This window comes from Oncorhynchus tshawytscha, linkage group LG22 (genome assembly GCF_018296145.1).
Source record: "Oncorhynchus tshawytscha isolate Ot180627B linkage group LG22, Otsh_v2.0, whole genome shotgun sequence".
In the NCBI taxonomy this organism is placed as follows: domain Eukaryota; kingdom Metazoa; phylum Chordata; class Actinopteri; order Salmoniformes; family Salmonidae; genus Oncorhynchus; species Oncorhynchus tshawytscha.
In genome coordinates, this window is record NC_056450.1 from 12,429,178 (window position 1) to 12,450,586 (window position 21,409).

At 44.3% G+C, this 21,409-nt stretch overlaps 1 protein-coding gene across 15 annotated transcripts in view; it reads left to right on the plus strand.

Annotated features, from left to right (window-relative positions):
- Positions 1-21,208, plus strand: part of LOC112221519 (basement membrane-specific heparan sulfate proteoglycan core protein) — a 168,741-nt gene extending 147,533 nt beyond the window's left edge. For 8 of the 15 annotated variants that reach the window (XM_042303773.1, XM_042303759.1, XM_042303770.1 and 5 more), the window contains 22 exons: positions 368-634; positions 767-879; positions 1,003-1,150; positions 3,680-3,796; positions 4,032-4,049; positions 5,019-5,103; positions 5,306-5,450; positions 5,640-5,742; positions 5,941-6,050; positions 6,129-6,336; positions 6,512-6,733; positions 7,438-7,682; positions 7,925-8,096; positions 13,324-13,446; positions 15,843-15,899; positions 16,967-17,042; positions 17,212-17,296; positions 17,708-17,782; positions 18,328-18,398; positions 18,580-18,663; positions 19,383-19,486; positions 19,728-21,208. In XM_042303773.1, coding sequence (XP_042159707.1) covers positions 368-634; positions 767-879; positions 1,003-1,150; positions 3,680-3,796; positions 4,032-4,049; positions 5,019-5,103; positions 5,306-5,450; positions 5,640-5,742; positions 5,941-6,050; positions 6,129-6,336; positions 6,512-6,733; positions 7,438-7,682; positions 7,925-8,096; positions 13,324-13,446; positions 15,843-15,899; positions 16,967-17,042; positions 17,212-17,296; positions 17,708-17,782; positions 18,328-18,398; positions 18,580-18,663; positions 19,383-19,486; positions 19,728-19,900 — 2,801 coding nt within the window. In that variant the 3' untranslated portion in view covers positions 19,901-21,208. The remainder of the gene's footprint in view (positions 1-367; positions 635-766; positions 880-1,002; positions 1,151-3,679; positions 3,797-4,031; positions 4,050-5,018; positions 5,104-5,305; positions 5,451-5,639; positions 5,743-5,940; positions 6,051-6,128; positions 6,337-6,511; positions 6,734-7,437; positions 7,683-7,924; positions 8,097-13,323; positions 13,447-15,842; positions 15,900-16,966; positions 17,043-17,211; positions 17,297-17,707; positions 17,783-18,327; positions 18,399-18,579; positions 18,664-19,382; positions 19,487-19,727) is intronic. The other 7 variants (XM_042303765.1, XM_042303775.1, XM_042303771.1 and 4 more) reach the window with 5 other exon arrangements.
- The last annotated feature ends 201 nt before the right edge of the window (positions 21,209-21,409 follow it).

Sequence of the window (21,409 nt, forward strand, 5' to 3'; positions counted from 1 at the left end):
GGGAGTGAATTTTTTATTTATTTTGGGGGCGGGGAAACGATCTCATTTGACATTGAAATGGCTAAAACCAAACTGAAACTGTGCAGAAGTGAACCTACATTTTATAGTATCTTTTCTCTGTCCAGCTTGCTAACAGTCAATGAAACAAATGTTAGACAGTCAGGGAGCATGGAACATTTTAAAAGCGATGGCTAGAGGACTATTTGCTTGTTTTGATGGCATGGAGATATAACACATTTTAGTTGCAGTGCTCCGGACCTTGGTGAAGACTGAATGCGGCCTGCGGGGCAAAATGAGTTTGACACCCCCTAAATATATCCATTCCAGCATTAATTTAATGTTGGTATTAACTCTCTCCCGTCTACAGCCCTGCCCAAGGTGATGATCAACGTACGTACCGCTGTGCAGACAGTGATGGTGGGTAACTCCGTGGAGTTTGAGTGCCAGGCAATCGGTGAGCCCCAGCCCACGGTGCGCTGGAGCAGGGTGGGAGGGCCCCTGCCGGCACACATCATGGTGAAGGGAGGCATGCTGAAGATCGAGCAGGTGTCTGATGCTGACGCAGGACAGTACCGCTGCACTGCCACCAACAACGTGGGCTCTGTGCAGTCTCAGGTGGTCCTACATGTCCAGTGTGAGTAGAAAGAGAAGTGTACTGCACCTGTACGTCTGCAAACACACATAGACACAAAGACTCACACACAACACGCGTACTCCTATAGCCCTTGTCCCCTCTGATCGTATTGTTGGATATTTGTTTGTAAAGCCCTACCCCAGATCGCAGCTCTGCCAGAGCTGAACGAAGTGACAGTGGGATCAGATGCTGTCCTGCCCTGTGTGGCATCAGGATACCCAGTGCCTGCCATCAAATGGTCCAAGGTAGCCAACAAACTATTAAAGATAGGCACTATCTGTTTCTGACCATTTTCATCTGCTTTGTGCCTGGTGAACAGGATCCTGATTTGACCCTTTGTATCATGTTCTGTGTCCTTCTCTCTCTAGCTGGATGGGGAACTCCCTCCTAAGTGTAGACAGGTAGTCAACACCTTGACGGTTCCCGAAGTGACCCACGAGGATTCTGGCATCTACGTGTGCACTGCCTCCAACAAGCAGGGCAAAGTGGAGGCCTTAACGACCCTCAAAGTCCATGGTCAGTCAGCTGTATAGAAACACTGTGGAAGGCAATATACAGTTGAAGTCGGAAGTTTACATACACCTAAGCCAAGTACATTTAAACTCAGTTTTTCACAATTCCTGACATTTAATCCTAGTAAAAATTCCCTGTCTTTGGTCAGTTAGGATCACCACTTTATTTTAAGAATGTGAGATGTCAGAATAAGACACTGCTCAAAGAAATAAAGGGAACACTTAAACAACACAATGTAACTCCAAGTCAATCACACTTCTGTGAAATCAAACTGTCCACTTAGGAAGCAACACTGATTGACAATACATTTCACATGCTGTTGTGCAAATGGAATAGACAACAGGTGGAAATTATAGGCAATTAGCAAGACACCCCCAATAAAGGAGTGGTTCTGCAGGTGGTGACCACAGACCACTTCACTTCTCAGTTCCTATGCTTCCTGGCTGATGTTTTGGTCACTTTTGAATGCTGGCGGTGCTTTCACTCTAGTGGTAGCATGAGACGGAGTCTAGTGGCTCAGGTAGTGCAGCTCATCCAGGATGGTACATCAATGCGAGCTGTGGCAAGAAGGTTTGCTGTGTCTGTCAGCGTAGTGTCCAGAGCATGGAGGCGCTACCAGGAGACAGGCCAGTACATCAGGAGACGTGGAGGAGGCCGTAGGAGGGCAACAACCCAGCAGTAGGACCGCTACCTCCGCCTTTGTGCAAGGAGGAGCAGGTGGAGCACTGCCAGAGCCCTGCAAAATGAGCTCCAGCAGGCCACAAATGTGCATGTGTCTGCTCAAACGGTCAGAAACAGACTCCATGAGGGTGGTATGAGGGCCCGACGTCCACAGATGGGGGTTGTGCTTATACAGCCCAACAATGTGCAGGACGTTTGGCATTTGCCAGAGAACACCAAGATTGGCAAATTCGCCACTGGGGCCCTGTGCTCTTCACAGATGAAAGCAGGTTCACACTGAGCACTTGACAGACGTGACAGAGTCTGGAGACGCCATGGAGAACGTTCTGCTGCCTGCAACATCCTCCAGCATGACCGGTTTGGCGGTGGGTCAGTCATGGTGTGGGGTGGCATTTCTTTGGGGGGCCGCACAGCCCTCCATGTGCTCGCCAGAGGTAGCCTGACTGCCATTAGGTACCGAGATGAGATCCTCAGACCCCTTGTGAGACCATATGCTGGTGTGGTTGGCCCTGGGTTCCTCCTAATGCAAGACAATGCTAGACCTCATGTGGCTGGAGTGTGTCAGCAGTTCCTGCAAGAGGAAGGCATTGATGCTATGGACTGGCCCGCCCGTTCCCCAGACCTGAATCCAATTGAGCACATCTGGGACATCATGTCTCACTCCATCCACCAACGCCACGTTGCACCACAGACTGTCCAGGAGTTGGCGGATGCTTTAGTCCAGGTCTGGGAGGAGATCCCTCAGGATCTCCTCCCGCCACCTCATCAGGAGCATGCCCAGGCGTTGTAGGGAGGTGGAGGCCACACACACTACTGAGCCTCATTTTGACTTGTTTTAATGACATTACATCAAAGTTGGATCAGCCTGTAGTGTGGTTTTCCACTTTAATTTTGAGTGACTCCAAATCCAGACCTCCATGGGTTGATATATTTGATTTCCATTGATAATTTTTGTGTGATTTTGTTGTCAGCACATTCAACTATGTTAAGAAAAAAGTATTTAATAAGAATATTTCATTCATTCAGATCTAGGATGTGTTATTTTAGTGTTCCCTTTATTTTTTTGAGCAGTGTAGATACTTTTGTACCCGTTTCCTCCAGCATCTTCACAAGGTCCTTTGCTGTTCTGCGATCGATTTTCACTTTTCGCACCAAAGTGCGTTCATCTCTAGGAGACAGAACACGTATCCTTCCTGAGCGGTATGATGGCTGCGTGGTCCCATGGTGTTCATACTTGCGTACTATTGTTTGTACAGATGAACGTGGTACCTTCAGGCGTTTGGAAATTGTCTAAAATGTCAAATAAAAAAAAACTGATTTCTTTTGATTTTCCCATGATGTCAAGCAAAGAAGCACAGAGTTTGAAGGTAGGCATTGAAATACATTCACAGGTACACCTCCCATTGACTCAAATTGTGTCAATTAGCCTATCAGAAGCTTTTAAAGCCATGACATAATTTTCTGGACTTTTCCAAGCTGTTTAAAGGCACAAGCTGTTTAAAGGCACAGTCAACTTTGTGTATGTAAACTTCTGACCCACTGGAATCTGTAAACAATTGTTGGAAAAATCACTTGTGTCATGCACGAAGTAGATGTTCTAACTGACTTGGCAAAACTATAGTTTGTTAAGAAGAAATTTGTGGAGTGGTTGAAAAACGAGTTTTAATGACTCCAACCTAAGTGTATGTAAACTTCTGACTTCAACTGTTACATTAAGGCCAGTATCCAACACCATGGTTCCCCATCCCCTATCTCTAGTTCATAGGCAGTAAGAGAGGGAGGGGAATCGGAGGGGAACTTTTGATATTGCCAGTATCTAACTCTACGATTCTCCATCCTTTATCTCTACAGATCGAGTGATGCCCTATTTCACCCAGGAGCCCCTGTCCCATCTCACTCTGCCCACCATCAAGAACGCCTACAAGTCCTTCAGCATCAAGATCAGCTTCAGGCCAGACAATCCTGATGGTGAGGCTGTAGTCACTTACAGTCAGACTTATGTACTGAAAAATAGCTTTCTCTGCACCAGTGGATTTGCAACTTTTGCTTTGAAGATCACTGACTACAGTGATCCTGACTGCATCTGTTATGTCTTTGTGTCGTTGAGTGCGTTCTCTTTCCTTGTTTTTTTTCTTCACATGATTTCACCCCCCTCTTCTGTCCCTCCACACACTCCCTCTCTTCTCACCCATGTGCTGTGAAGGTCTCATCCTCTATGCGGGTGAGTCGCAGTGCTTGAGCTCACACACTCAGGACTGATGCAGGTGATGCTTTTTGGGCTGAAAAGCCACCAGTGATGTTGACCTTTTACCTTGCCATAATGCATCCTAATGTAGAGCACAGCTGATGGCTGTGAGAGAAGCCTATTGAAGAATGGTCTATGTCCTCATTCAGGCATGGTGGCTGTGTTGGCGCCCCCCGCTCGTCATTCCATTAGTCTTTGTCCTATTGATGAGGACAGTATGATGTCATCATTACAATCCATTTCATCTCTATGCATCAGCTTCTACCTACAAGACTGCCCTGCTGCTACTTAAGACAAGCTTTATTATTGCAAAATTAATGTCTTATTAGCCTATACAGTGATTAGGCCTCATAATAAAGATTGGACAGTACTGTATGTGGCTTCGCAATTCTGAAGCTAGTAAAGAGTACAGTACCACCAGCGAGGTGGGGTGCTTCAATGGGTGACACACATACTCTGATAACAACTTCCATACCAGCTCATGGAAGCTGTACAGAGTAAACTACCCCCCCCCCAAAAAAAAAAATAACAATTGTGCCGCATTTAAGAAATCTCTCTGCTATAACCGCTACGTTTCAGAGCCATAGATGCTACGGATACATTTATGAGGAGGCATGGTTTTCGACTGCCCTGGCTTTGACCTTGCTGATGATGGTTGGGCAGAGTTTAGCAGAGCATGTGTCACTGGCATGCAGCCCGTGTGAAGGCAGAGATGGATCAAGCCAGACAGACGAACAGTTTGATACAGAGCAGAGCGATGCCCCAGGGCAGCAGATACTAGAACCCGTTTTTGACTGTCCCAAGCTTGGCCCTTAACCTGCTAGCATGCAGCTTATTTGAGTGACCTCAGCTCCCCTCTTGGTGCCAGTGGGACTGTTTTTCTCTGACTGGCTCCAGGGGGTCTGGGTGTGTACCAAGCTAACTGTACCTACACTGGTCCACCAGGTATGATCATCTACAATGGACAGAAGAGGACCATGGGAGCAGACTTCATCTCTCTGGGGCTGGTGGGAGGCAGGCCTGAGTTCAGGTGAGCACCTAGCTATCATTCTGGCGCACTATGAACACTACATGAGCTCAATGTGTAAGAATAAACAAGCTATTGATGAATGGTAACTTGAACTGTCCTTAGTCTCTGTCAAAATTAGCTGATGATAATGGCGATTACAATCATGCTGGCAAAAACGACAATGAAAGCGATAACGCTAACCTGAACTGTTTTCTCCTGCCAGGTTTGACGTGGGTTCTGGCATGGCCACCATCCGCTACCCCACCCCCATCAAACTGGGAGAGTTCCACACCATAGAGCTCTACCGCAACCAAACCCAGGGCTCCATCATAGTGGACAGGGAGGCCCCCGTCAATGGGAGCTCACAGGTAGTGTCCCGCTCTCATTTTTTTTTAGATCCAGAGACTGTTCAACAATGTCATTCACACGAAGAGAATATCCAACAGACGCTCCCGGGTAGTTTCACATAGTCAGTCAAAGACTGTTGAGTTCATACAAAGTACATACAGTATCAAGGAGATTAATCCATGAACACTGTTTCCTGTCTGGTATCACAGGGAAAGTTCCAGGGACTGGATCTAAATGAGGAGTTGTATGTGGGTGGTTACCCCAACTACACCCTCTTGGCCAAGACAGCTGGCCTCAAGACCGGCTTTGTCGGTGAGAGATCACTCTTTGTTCACTTTCAACCAGAACACCTGGTGCAACACAAATGTCCCATATTTCAGGGAACAGTAGATACACATTTATAACATGCAGTATTTGTTTGTTTGGTAACTGGTTATTTCTTAACAGTAAACAAGACTTTGCTGATCACTGTTTTGGAATGTTCCGGTTCTTGTTCTTGGTTCTATCCAGGGTGCATCCGTAAGCTGGTCATCCAAGGTGATGAGATCATCTTCAAGGATCTGCAGCGCAGCTCCACGGGCGTGTCCAACTGTCCCGTCTGCACTGACCGCCCCTGTCAGGTCAGCTGACAACCACGTCCTCAGACCCCGCTTGAAAAATATATGAATTTGTTCATTCATTGAGGCGTTGTGTTTCAGAATGGAGGGATGTGCCAGGACTCGGAGGCCAGTCTGTACAAGTGTAGCTGTCCCAGAGGATTCACAGGGAGTAACTGTCAGCACCACTCCTCCCTGCACTGCCACCCAGAGGCTTGTGGACCGGACGCCACCTGCATCAACCGTCAGAACACCCTGGGCTACGACTGTCGATGCCACCTGGGCAAGTCTGGAAACAAGTGCATGGACGGTAAGGGAAACCAGTTTTTGTTCTTTTTTTTCTGTGCATTGCCCACTTTCCTGTATTGCAATTGAGGCATAATCACACCTTACTAGATATAATAGATATTCTCTCTATCCTGTTTGTTTTTAGGCATTTTGGTCACATAATATTTCAACATCTTGTTGCTGTTTGTTTCCTCTAGGTGAATTGGTGACTACTCCCCTGTTTGACGGTACGGACTCGTACATTGCATACCCTCCTCTGACCAACATCCACAACGACCTGCGCATCGAGATGGAGTTCAAACCCATGGCCCTGGACGGCCTGATGTTCTTCAGCGTGGGCAAGAAGATGAAGACAGAGGACTTTGTCTCCCTGGAGATGGTAGAAGGATACGTGCAATTCCGCTATGAACTGGGGACTGGTGAGAGCATAAAGACACATTATAATTAAGCAATAAGGCCCGAAGGGGTGTAGTATATGGCCAATATACCACGGCTATTGACGGTTCTTATGCACGATGCAACGAAGAGAGCCTGGACACAGCCCTTAGCCGTGGTATATTGGCAATATACCACAACCCCCTGAGGTGCCTTATTGCTATTATAAACTGACTACCAACGTAAGTAGAACAGTAAAAATAAATGTTCTGTCATACCCATGGTATACGGTCTGATATACCACTGCTTCCAGCCAATCAGCATTCGGGGCTGGAACCACCCAGTTTATAATAAGAAAATATATATATATACAGTGGGGCAAAAAAGTATTTAGTCAGCCACCAATTGTGCAAGTTCTCCCACTTAAAAAGATGAGAGGCCTGTAATTTTCATCATATGTACACTTCAACTATGACAGACAAAATGAGGAAAAAAATCCAGAAAATCACATTGTAGGATTTTTAATGAATTTATTTGCAAATTATGGTGGAAAATAAGTATATAGAATACTGCGATAGCTACTCATCCTGGTGTATCCACTCCGACTTATCTTTTCGTTTTCAAGCTGAAAGCTTTTTCTGGCTGTGCCATAGATTCTTGAATCTTAGCTTATAGATCTAGAAAGCACTGATGCCTTCAGACATAGTGGACATAGTGGAACCCATGCTACTACTGTCTTTGTTTCCAGGCCAAGCCGTCCTGCGCAGTCCTGAGCCAATCACCCTTGGCCAGTGGCACCGCGTGGAAGCCGGGCGCCTCGACAAGGACGGCTCTCTGAAGGTTGACGGTGGCCGGGAGGTCAGGAGGTCGTCACCTGGCAAGGCCCAGGGCCTGAACATCCACACCCCCATGTACCTGGGAGGAGTCCCCAACTTGGAGATCGTACCCAAGACCCTTAACATCAGTGATGTGTTTTATGGATGCGTTGGAGAGGTGCGCTCAACACACACACACACAGAGAGTGAGAGAGACACGTGAGGATTCATGATTCCCTTTATTACCATTCATAATCACTAATGTCATGTTTATAATCACCTTAGCACCGCCAATGTCACTTCAGATATCCAGTCACAGAATATCCGTGTACAATAGAGGGGGGAAAACAATGTCTTTTCCCTGACAATTTGACTTGACAGGACCTTTAACCTCTACCATGTGTATTGTCCCTTGTCCAGGTGTCCATCAATGGTAAGAAGGTGGACCTGTCCTACAGCTTCACAGAGAGCATGGCCATCGTCCAGTGTAAGGACAACAGTCCCTGTGACCGCAACCCCTGTCTGAACGGGGCGAGATGCATGCCCACTGCTGAGTATGAATACCAGTGTCTCTGCAAGGATGGCTTCGAGGGTGAGTCCATTGTAAATGTTAATTGACGTACAATCTATGGGATCTCAGTTTGAATCGAGCTATATGCCATAGATTGATTTAAGAATTGGTATTCAATAACTCTATCCTATTCTGATAATATTGACCAAATCAATTGTATTTGTCACATGCTTTGTGAACAACATGTGTAGACTAGTAGTGAAATGCCTACTTACAGGCCCTCCAAACAATGCAGAGATAATTGTTGTTTATTATAATAGAAAGGTAATAACACAATAAATAAATAAATACAGTGATAACTTGGTTATATACACGGGGTACCAGTGAAGGAATATGTCGATATGAAGGAATACGAGGTAACTGAGGTAGATGCACTACAAGACCAGAAGTATGTGGACACCTGCTTGTTGTGCGTCTCATTCCAAAATTATGGGCATTAATATGGAGTTGGTCCCCCCTTTGTTGCTATAACAGCTTTCCATTAGGAGTCGAAACTAGAGGTCGACCGATTAATCGGAATGGCTGATTAATTAGGGCCGATTTCGGGTTTTCATAACAATCGTAATCGGCATTTTTGGACACCGATCATGGCCGAATACATTGCACTCCACAAGGGGACTGCGTGGCAGGCTGACTACCTGTTATGCGAGTGCTGCAAGGAGCCAAGGTAAGGTGCTAGCTAGCATTAAACTTATATTATAAAAAACAATCAATCTTAACATGATCACTAGTTAACTACACATGGTTGATGATGTTACTAGTTTACCTAGCTTGTCCTGCGTTGCCTATAATCGATGCGGTGCCTGTTAATTTATCATTGAATCATAGCTTACTTGGCCAAACGGGTGATTTAACAAGCGCATTCGCGAAAAAAAGCACTGTCGTTGCACCAATGTGTATCTAAACATCAACGCCTTTCTTAGAATCATTACCCAAGTATATATTTTTTAACCTGCATATTTAGTTAATATTGCCTGCTAACATTAATTTATTTTAACTAGGGAAATTGTCACTTCTCTTGTGTTCTGTGCAACAGAGACAGGGTATATGCAGCAGTTTGGGCCGCCTGGTTCGTTGCGAACTGTGAAGACTATTTCTCCCTAACAAAGACAGCCAACTTCGCCAAATGGGGGATGATTTAACATAAGCGCTATGCAGAAAAAAGCACAATCGTTGCACGAATGTGCCTAACCATAAACATCAATGCCTTTCTTAAAATCAATACACAGAAGTATATTTTTCTTAAACCTGCATATTTAGTTAAAAGAAATCCAGGTTAGCAGGCAATATTAAACTTGGGAAATTGTGTCACTTCTCTTGTGTTCATTGCACGCAGAGTCAGGGTATATGCAACAGTTTGGGCCGCCTGGCTCGTTGCGAACTAATTTGCCAGAATTTTACGCAATTATGACATTACATTGAAGGTTGTGCAATGTAACAGGAATATTTAGACTGATGGATGCCACCCGTTAGATAAAATATGGAACGGTTCCGTATTTCACTGAAAGAATAAACGTTTTGTTTTCGAAATTATAGTTTCCGGATTCGACCATATTAATGACCTAAGGCTCGTATTTCTGTGTGTTATTATGTTATAATTAAGTTTATGATTTGATACAGCAGTCTGACTGAGCGGTGGTAGGCAGCAGCAGGCTCGTAAGCATTCATTCACACAGCACTTGAGTGCATTTGCCAGCAGCTCTTCGCTGTGCTTCAAGCATTGAGCTGTTTATGACGTCAAGCCTATCAACTCCCGAGATTAGGCTGGTGTAACCGATGTGAAATGGCTAGCTAGTTAGCGGGGTGTGCGCTAATAGCGTTTCAATCGGTGACGTCACTCGCTCTGAGACCTTGAAGTAGTTGTTCCCCTTGCCCTGCAAGGGCCGCGGCTTTTGTGGAGCGATGGGTAACGATACTTCGAGGGTGGCTGTTGTCGACGTGTTCCTGGTTCGAGCCCAGGTAGGGGCGAGGAGAGGGACGGAAGCTATATGGTTACACTGACAATACTATAGTGCCTATAAGAACATCCAATAGTCAAAGGTATATGAAATACAAATGGTATAGAGAGAAATAGTCCTATAATAACTACAACCTAAAACTTCTTACCTGGGAATATTGAAGACTCATGTTAAAGCTTTCATATGTTCTGATCAAGGAACTTTAACGTTAGCTTTTTTACATGGCACATATTGCACTTTCTTTTCCAACACTTTGTTTTTGCATTATATAAACCAAATTGAACATGTTTCATTATTTATTTGAGGCTAAATTGATTTTATTGATGTATTAACTTAAAATAAGTGTTCATTCAGTATTGCTGTAATTGTTATTATTACAAATATTTTTTGGGGTCCTCCAATAATCGGTATCGGCGTTGAAAAATCATAATCGGTCGACCTCTAGTTGAAACATTGCTGCAAGGACTTGCTTTCATTCAGCCACAAGAGCAGTAGTGAGGTCGGACACTGATGTTGGGCGATTAGGCCTGGCTCACAGTCGGCATTCCAATTCATCCCAAGGGTGTTCGATGGAGTTGAGGTTAGGGCTCTGTGCAGGCCAGTCAAGTTCTTCCACGCCGATCGCGACAAACCATTTCTGTATGGACCTCGCTTTGTGTGCAGGGGCATTGTCATGCTGAAACGGGAAAGGGCATTCCCCAAACTGTTGCCAGAAAGTTTACTGGAACTAAGGGGCCTAACTTGAAAAACAGCCCAAGACCATTATTCCTCCTCCACCAAACTTTACAGTTGGCATTATGCATTGGGGGTGGGAGCGTTCTCCTGGCATCCGCCAAACCCATATTTGTCCGTTGGATTGCCAGATGGTGAAACGTGACTCACCACTCCAGGGAATGCGTTTCCACTGCTCCAGAGTCCAATGTTAGTGAGCTCTACATCACTCCAGCCAAAGCTTGGCATTGTGCAAGGTGATCTTAGGCTTGTGTGTGGCTGCCCGGCCATGGAAACCCATTTCAAGAAGCTCCCTGCTAACAGTTCTTGTGCTGACGTTGCTTCCAGAGGCAGTTTGGAACTCTGCAGTGAATGTTGCCACAAGGACAGGTGATTTTTACGCTCTTCAGCACTCAGAATTCCCCTTCTGTGAGCTTGTGTGTCCTACCACTTCGCGGCTGAGCCGATGTTGCTCTTAGATGTTTCCGCTTCACAATAACAGCACTTACAGTTGACTGGGGCAGCTCTAGCAGGGCAGAAATTTGACAAATTAACTTGGAAAGGTGGTATCCTATGACGGTGCAACGTTGAAAGTCACTGAGCTCTTCAGTACGGGCCATTTTACTGCCAATGTTTGTCTATGGAGATTGCATGGCTGTGTTCTATTTGATACACCTGTCAGCAAAAAAATATCCAGTAATTTCAAGGGGTTTCCACATACTTTTGTATATACAGTACCAGTCAAATCAAGGCAAAGGGTGGCTACTATGAAGAATCTCAAATATAAAATGTATTTTGATTTGTTTAACACTTTTGTGGTTACTACATGATTCCATTGAGCAAACTTAACATGTGTAAATATTTGAATGAACATAACAAGATTCAACAACTGACATAAACTGAACAATTTCCACAGAGATGTGACTAACAGAAATGGAATAATGTGTCCCTGAACAAAGGGGGGGTCAAAATCAAAAGTAGCAGTCAGTATCTGATGTGGCCACCAGCTGCATTAAGTACTGCAGTGCATCTCCTCCTCGTGGACTGCACCAGATTTGCCAGTTCTTGCTGTGAGATGTTACCCCACTCTTCCACCAAGGCACCTGCAAGTTCCCGGACATTTCTGGGGGGAATGGCCCTAGCCCTCACCCTCCGGTCCAACAGGTCCCAGATATGCTTAATGGGATTGAGATCCGGGCTCTTCGCTGGCCATGGCAGAACACAGACATTCCTGTCTTGCAGGAAATCATGAACGAGCAGTATGGCTGGTGGCATTGTCATGCTGGAGGGTCATGTCAGGATGAGCCTGCAGGAAGGGTACCAAATGACGGAGGAGGATGTCTTCCCTGTAACGCACAGCGTTGAGATTGCCTGCAATGACGACAAGCTCAGTCCGATGATACTGTGACACACCGCCCCAGACCATGACGGACCCTCCACCTCCAAATCAATCCCGCTCCAGAGTACAGGCCTCGTGTAACGCTCATTCCTTCTATGATAAACGTGAATTCAACCATCACCCCTGGTGAGACAAAACCGCGACTTGTCATTGAAGAGCGCTTTTTGCCATTCCTGTCTGGTCCAGCGACGGTGGGTTTGTGCCCATGGGCGACATTGTTGCTGGTGATGTCTGAGGACCTGCCTTACAACAGGCCGACAAGCCCTCAGTCCAGCCTCTCTCAGCTTATTGCGGACAGTCTGAGCACTGATGGAGGGATTGTGCGTTTCTGGTGTAACTCGGGCAGTTGTTGCCATCCTGTACCTGTCCCACATGTGTGATGTTTGGATGTACTGATCCTGTGCAGGTGTTACACGTGGTCTGCCACTGCGAGGATGATCAGCTGTCCGTCCTGTCTCAATGTAGTGCTGTCTTAGGTGTCTCACAGTACGGACATTGCAATTTATTTCCCTGGCCACATCTGCAGTCCTCATGCCTCCTTGCAGCATACCTAAGGCACGTTCACACAGATGAGCAGGGAACCTGGGCATCTTTCTTTTGGTGTTTTTCAGAGTCAGTAGAAAGGCCTCTTTAGTGTCCTAAATTTTCATAGCTGAGACCTTAATTGCCTACCGTCTGTAAGCTGTTAGTGTCTTAACATCCGTTCCACAGGTGCATGTTCATGAATTGTTTATGGTTCATTGAACAAGCATGGGAAACAGTGTTTAAACCCTTTACAGTGAAGATATGTTATTTGGATTTTTACTAATTATCTTTGAAAGACGGGGTCCTGAAAAAGGGACGTTTCTTTTTTTGCTGAGTTTAGTTTTGATATCTTCACTATTATTCTACAATGTAGAAAATAGTAAAACATAAAGAAACCCTGTAATGAGTAGGTGTCCAAACTTTTGACTGGTACTGTACATATAGGCAGGGATAAAGTGACTAGGCAACAGGATCAATAATAAAGAGTAGCAGCAGCGTATGTGATGAGAGTCAAGAGTTAGTGCAAAGATGGGTCAGTGCAGATAGTCCAGGTAGCTATTGGTTAACTATTTAGCAAATGGGGTCACTGCAGTGTGTATCTGTCCTCTTAATGCCACTTTGTCCCTTCTAAACCCTGACCCTGTGCCCTCTGCAGGTGAGCGCTGTGAGGTGGTGAGGGACACCTGCCAGAGCAGTGACCAGTGCCAGAATGGAGGCAGCTGTGTGAATGGCCAGTGTGTGTGTCCAGTAGGCTTCAATGGCCCCATCTGTGGACAGAGTAAGTACTGCTCTTATTTTCCTATACACTGGACACAACACAACCATTCCACTATATCTTGGTCCTCTGTTGGGGTCTTGGTGGTCCTTTTGAAGCTCAGTTGGTAGAGTATGGCGCTGGCAGTTGCAACATAAGCATAGTGGGTTCAATTCCCAGGACTACCCATACTTAAACATGTACTCGTGACTGTAAATCGCTTTGGATAATAGCGTCTGCTAAATGACATCTATTATATTATCTTTTAGTCCTTTGAGATGTAACTTTGTTATCAAAGAGGATGAGGGAGACCAGCAGAGCGAATGGAACAATTCTGGATAAAAGTATCTGGATAAGGAATTATTATAAACCTTATTAAAACACTTTAATATATTGTATTTTAATTTTCTACCTATTACTCCAAGAATTGCCCTGTTACCATAAAAGCTGATGTATGGTATAATTGTGAATGATGATTTTGTTTGCAGTGCTGTGTCTTCAGTAGCTAGGAGATAAAGAAATGTCTGGATCTCTTCACAGCACCACATTAGTTTTAGAATACACCCTTTTGAGCGAGATTGTTACAGTGGCTGGCGAAAGTATTCACCCCTCTCTGCAATTTCTTATTTGTTGCTTTACAACCTGGAATTAAAATTTTTTTTTTTTTTTTTGGGGGGTTGTATTATTTGATTTACACAACATGCCTACCACTTTGAAGATGCAAAATATTTTTTTACAAAAAAACTGAACTTGAGCATGCATAACTTTTCACCCCCCTCCCCCCAAAGTAAATACTTTGTAGAGACACCTTTTGCAGCAATTACAGCTGCAAGTCTCTTGGGGTATGTCTCTATAAGCTTGGCACATCTAGCCACTGGGATTTTTGCCCATTCTTCAAGGCAAAACTGCTCCAGCTCCTTCAAGTTGGATGGGTTCCGCTGGTGTACAGCAATCTTGAAGTCATACCACAGATTCTCAATTGGATTCAGGTCTGGGCTTTGACTAGGCCATTCCAAGGCATTTAAATGTTTTCCCTTAAACCACTCGAGTGTTGCTTTAGCAGTATACTTAGGGTCATTGTCCTACTGGAAGGTGAACCTCCATCCCAGTCTCAAATCTCTGGAAGACTGAAACAGCTTTCCCTCAAGAATTTCCCTGTATTTAGCGCCATCCATCATTCCTTCAATTCTGACCAGTTTCCCAGTCCCTGCCAATGGAAAAACATCCCACAGCATGATGCTGCCACCACCATGCTTCACTGTGGGGATGGTGTTCTTGAGGTGATGAGAGGTGTTGGGTTTGCCCCAGACATGGTGTTTTCCTTGATGGCCAAAAAGCTACATTTTTGGCTCCTCTGACCAGAATACCTTCTTCCATATGTTTGGGGAGTCTCCCACATGCCTTTTGGCGAACACTAAATGTGTCTGCTTATTTCTTTCTTTAAGCAATGGCTTTTTTCTGGCCACTCTTCCGTAACGCCCAGCTCTGGAGTGTACGGCTTAAAGTGGACAGATACTCCAATCTCCACTGGGGAGCTTTGCAGCTCCTTCAGGGTTATCTTTGGTCTCTTTGTTGCTTCTCTGATTCATGCCCTCCTTGCCTGGTCTGAGTTTTGGTGGGCGGCCCTCTCTTGGCAGGTTTGTTGTGGTGCCATATTCTTTACATTTTTTAATAATGGATTTAATGGTGCTCCGTGGGATGTTCAAAGTTAATGTTTTTTTTATTTTTATAACCTAACCATGATCTGTACTCCAACTGTGTCCCTGACCTGTTTGGAGAGCTCCTTGTTCTTCATGGTGCCGCTTGCTTGGTGGTGCCCCTTGCTTAGTGGTGTTGCAGAATCTGGGGCCTTTCGGAACAGGTGTGTGTGTGTGTGTGTTACTGAGATCATGTGACACTTAGACTACACAGGTAGACTTTATTTAACTAATTGTGACTTCTGAAGGTAATTGGTTGCACCAGATCATATTTAGGGGCATCATAGCAAAGGAGGTGAATACATATGCACGCACCACTTTTCTGTTTTTTATTCTTTCAAATTTTTTGAAACAAGTTATTTTTTTCACTTCACCAATTTGGACTATTTTGTGTATTTCCATTACATGAAATCCAAATAAAAATCCATTTAAATTACAGGTTGTAATGCAACAGAATGGGAAAAACGCCAAGGGGGATGAATACTTTTGCAAGGAACTGTATGTCTACTGGTAACTAGCTCTATCCCATAGGACGTTGCGTTAGCTAGACCTCAACCAGACCCCTCGTCTAAGGAATGGTCCCATATGAAGATGATTCTCCACACTCGAACCTGCATAACATTAGACAGTTAGTCTATAGGATCCAGCCGTGCTCTGAAGTGTTGGGTGTCTGAGCCACATGTCTTACCCCTGGCCTCTCATGGTTATATCCCACACACACAGGCCAGGTCTCCAGCTTCGCCGAGACCCTGTGGAATTTGGAGGGTAGCGGGGGGAATGGTACAGTATCCCTCCCTTCAGTTCTGCCTGACATAACCGTGACTAACCGTCAGGGGCCCCACCGACCGACCTGAGGGCCCTCAAGAGCCCCAGTGGGCCCCCGCCGCCAGCCTAACACACTCAGCAAATCAGAGAAACAAGTCAATTACACAACACGTGTACTGTACTACCAAACCAACACTACACATGTCTGTTCTGCACTCAACTGGTGGCTTGTGGTCCTATCTGTGACATGTTGGGAGAGGGGAATTCTATGTTAAAGGCTAAGTGTACTGTAGCATGCAGATGGATATTACATAATCTTGCAGTTGCGTCTCAGCAGCTTTTGGCCCAGTGACACTTTCTCTTTGTCTTGTTTGAGATACCTTATAGGTTTTAAATGTAGAATTCCCCTTTTTTCCCTCTCCTAAACAAGCGTCCTGTCGAGTCTATGACATAATAACCAACCACTCACTGCAACACGAACCTCTGTTCCATCCTCTGAACTGCCTGTCCAAAACCACAACAGAAACAACTCCACTACTGCTGTCGGTGGAAACTGACTGTGAAATGCATTTTCTACATATTGGAACAAGGATGTTCGTTGTCAGTTACTAACCACTAAAAGTATTTGGATGAAAGTATTATCAGGGGTGTGTTGAAACTCCTGAAGATGATAACATGGAGTACTACATCATCTGGGTCCCCACTGCACTGATATGCCTGTATCTTTTGACTAGTTTGTGTGTGTGTGTATGTGTGCGTGTAAGGAATGACATGTACTATGGAGAATGTCATCTGACTGGAGTTTTTTGTACAGTTTGTCTGTCAATACAGAATCTTCAATCTGCAACATTGGTCTAAAATACTGTACTGTAAGGAATACACATCAAAAATAGAGCTATTTGAAATGTTATTGTCAAACAAGAAGATGCTCTGTCTTTTCCCCTCTTTCCATGTCTGTCTTCACTCTTGTGTAACTACTTTAGTTTCTAACTGAGCCAATTGGATGGTTCTATTCAGCCTGCTGCCACCTATGGCAACATACAGGAAACTAAAGTGTTGTGTTTTCTACTCTGTTTTTATAGATGCCCCCATTGAGTATGCCGCTCATTTCTATGACAACGGTTACCTTGCTCTTCCCAAGACGATCTTCCCCAGAAGGTGAGACAGAGTTTCCCAAGTGGGGAAGGAAGCAACTTTCTTTAAGCTGGTATCAGTTTCCTTCTCTATAATGGTCACTATTGTAGTGAGGCATTGACGTGGTCTTTGTAGTTTAAAATCTCGGCTCTGTGTGTGTGTGTGTGTGTGTGTGTGTGTGTGTGTGTTGCAGCGGCCCTGACGCTCCAGAGACCATCGAGATGGAGCTCAAGGTCAACACCTCCTCCAAAGAGGGCCTGATCCTGTGGCAGGGAGTAGTATGTCCTAACCTTGCCACCGTACCCCACCCCACCCCACAGCACTCCTTATCATCCTTACCATCTAATCACACATTTACCAATAACCCACCTTCACAAAATGACCTACCTTTTTACACTCACATTAATAATAATACATTTGATGTGTATGAATAGCTTTTCTAAGACTCAAATAGGTTCGCTTGACATTCAACTGCTCTTTTCTGTTTGGTTATTAATAATGTTTGGCTCTCACTGCTCACTCATTACTCGTTTCATTGAGATTGATGCAACTTACAGAATGGCTGTCGGTTTGGCATGATTGGCTCTGAGCGAGCCATGTGACAGTCCCAGGTCCAGGCATGGTTTGAGAGCACTGTTTTGTTTGCCTGCACTGCATGTCTCACCCGACCCCACTCCCATCTTCCCCAGGAGCCCTTTAATGGCGCTAGCCATTTCCGCAGGATGCATGCTAGTAAAAAGGTATCCACCTCACCAAAACACCTGGTAAATATGGTATAGTTCAGGATATGTTCTTCACAGGAGGTTGGTGGCACCTTAGTTGGGGAGGACGGGCTCACAGTAATGGCTGGAATGGAATAAATGGCTTGATAATCAAACACAAGGTTTCTGTGTGTTTTGATATCATTCACTTAATTCCAGCCATTATTATGAGCCGTCCTCCCACTCCGCAGCCTCCTGTGATGTACTTCATGTATAGATGTATTGTGAGAGAATTTGACAGTCTTACATTACTATGGACGACATGTTTTGAAATGTACAACAATCTGGATAAGGCTACTTGGCTTTCGTTGTCTTTGGCTGGAGCAGCCTACCACTTTTAGCTATCAATTCAATCAATCTTTAACAATGTACTATAATATGCACCATATATATATATATATATATCTTATACAATACAGGCAACTCCACAAGTCTTAATTACAGAGAATCTGTGCACTCAGTAAATAAATACAAATCCATTATGGTTTTAATATATCAATATACTGTCATAACTTTCCGATGTGTCACCTAAACAACTTTATTTCCAGGAGCTTGGAGATCAAGGAAAGGGCAAGGACTTTATAAGTCTTGGTCTGCAAAACGGACACTTAGTCTTCAGGTAAGAAAGCATCACTGTCATGACTGTTTCTTTTTTATAATTGCCATGCTTACGGTTCGTATATAACTGATTGGTAAAGTGTTTACACCAGTCCTAAGTAAGCACATAGCTGCTCATTCTCCTGTATGTCATCCTACTGCAGTAGTAATGCTATTGTTGCATGTTCCCTGTTTGTCCACAGCTACCAGCTGGGCAGTGGAGAGTCTCAGATACAGTCCAGAGAGCCCATCAATGATGGCAGATGGCATAAGGTCACTGCCGTGAGGTAACGTACCATACGTGACCTTCCACTCGTGTTCTGTTACACCTCCTATTATCAGTACCTCTGGGATTCTGCCATTCTGCGATCGCAATTTTTTTGTTGTTGATTAATCAACAATTCCCTGCATGTTATACGAGGGCTTGCATATTTGACCAATCACCGCACTATTTCCACTTAAAACAGTGAAATCATCGCAATATTATCAAATTAAACTGAGCCATTCCCGCAGTACAACAAGAGGGCTCACAATTTCAACCAATCACCGCACTATTTCCACTTAAAACAGTGAAATCATCGCAATATTATCAAATTAAACTGAGCCATTCCCGCAGTACAAAAAGAGGGCTCACAATTTCAACCCAATCACCCCACATTTACCGCACAAATGGTTCAATCAAGCCAGACGTCAACAAACGTTTTCCCTCGTCAGCACATTTTCATGACATATGTTGCCATGCAAAATCTGAATTGCTTCAGCAAAATCAAGCATTTTTTGCCTGCAAATATCACCAAAAATCCTGGAGGGACTGTCTTTTTTTTAACCTTTTTATTTTTCACCTCTTGTTCCACAGTGTCTTTAAAAATGTATTTCTAATGTCACTGATAGATCTATTTTGAATCGATTTTTTTGGTAGGGGTGTATTTTCTCAATGAATGGACTCTGCTTTGTGACAAAGTGTCTTGATCATATGAGTAAGGGAAGTTTTCTTCTGTGTGATCAGAACTGGTAAACAGGGATATATTCAGATAGACGGAGCAGCCATTCAACGAGGACAATCACAAGGCAAAAGCATCATGGTGAACACCAAAGGCAACGTATACCTGGGTACGTCTTCTTCCTGTTGGGAAAATCTCAAGTATTATATTTCAGTCTCCAAAGAGTAGAGAAATACAGTACCTTAAATATCCTGTTGGAAATGTGAACTTTACCCTTTCCCAAAGTGTCTAAATAGTACAAAAGTACAGTGTCCAAAATCAATAGGGAAATGACTGACTAAAAGAGGTGATATGTCTTCTCTAAGGACGTGCACTGTGTGTATGTGTGCTCATGTGTCTGTTTGTTACAGGGGGAGCCCCAGATATATCTGCGATGACGGGGGGGAAGTTCTCCTCGGGGCTCACAGGCTGTGTGAGGAACCTGTCTCTGATGAACGCCCGGCCGGGAGATCAGCCAGCCAGACCCATCGAGCTGCAGGCCGCCGCAGAGAATGGCATCAACGTTGGGCGCTGCTCCTCATAGACCTATAGCAGCCCCCCCCACACACACACACACACACACCCAGAGACTATGGAGACAAGATTCAATCAGACTCACAGAGAGACTTGCCCATATACATACATACAGTCAGTTTGAGAAAAAAAAACATGGTGCTTTGCTGCTACCAAAAACAAAGCTACACAACAAAATTATATTTTGCTCTCTGTGCATTGAACCAACAAAAAAAAGTGAACAAATACTAACAAGTCTTCACTTGCTTAGTGCTGTATTCTCAATGAAGGACACAGGAGATCCAGTACAGTTTTCATACTCCCAGCAGTAGCTTTTAGTCATGAGAAAGAGTCAAATGCCATAGGCCTTCTACAATGGATCAGATCCTATGGAGTTGGAGATGTTTTTACAGCACTGAATTTTTATTTATATACATATATATATATATATATTATATATTTGTGGGGGAAACATGCAAACTAACCATAACTGCTCTTTGTCCTAGAGTTGATTCTGGGTTCTAATACTGTGTGTCCAGGGCTTTTTTTAATAGGGCCTAGTTGTGTTAATACTTGCAGACATTAAAGCCTTCTTTCTTCACTTCTGTAGGGGAAATGTAGCGGTGAGCATGCCTACAGACTTGTTACGCTATTGGGGGAGGGGTCATGGCACAAAGCATCATCAAGACACATCTCAGGGGAAGACAGGATTTTAAAAACAGGCAGAACGCTATTAGAAGTACTCGTGCTTTTCGATTCTACCAAATCGTTTCTGATCTGTTTCTGAAATCACTTGCTTTCCCACACCTAGCATGGTTGCCATTTTTTGTGTCTGTAAAACATTTTTACATTTTTTTTTTTACTTGGTGCTATTAAGTTAGACATGGAAATACAGCCCACTAGCAGTTATTTGTCTGTCTAGTACATGTGTTTCTTCATTTCTACATTTGAAAGAATATCAGTGTAAAACACATGCTACACGTGCCTACTTTCTTTCACCTCTCCTGAGGTTGGGGAGGTTGTGGTCTTCTCCAGATATGCATGAGATCTGAGGTTTGTTTTAGTATAAGCTGAAATCGTCATCGTTTACGTGTCTCCACCGACGTCCCATTTGATTGAGTAGATCTCAAAAGACGTCAAGGTGTTTTAAAGAATGAATGGCGATTTGTATTGTGTTTTTTTATTATGAGTGGTTCTGAGAATTCTAAGACATTTTGTGATTTTACTTCTGCAGTCAGCCATGTGGCAACTATCTGCCAGTCAGGTAAAATATCAGTTTAGTCTGAGTGTGTGTGAGTGGCTACATGTGTACTTATAAGTTCAGTATGCATGTGTTGCCCCTCAACCCCCCACCCTCTCTTTAAACCCCTATAAGATGCTTGTGTATGAACTGTATATGTGTACTGAAAGCGAGTGTGTACTGTTACTGTATATGTGTGTGTGTGTGTGTGTGTGTACTGAATGTGAGTCTCGCCATCTAAATCCTCAGGAGGGTCACCGCAGAACTGACTCAAGATGTTCCTCAGTCAGGTTCAGTAGC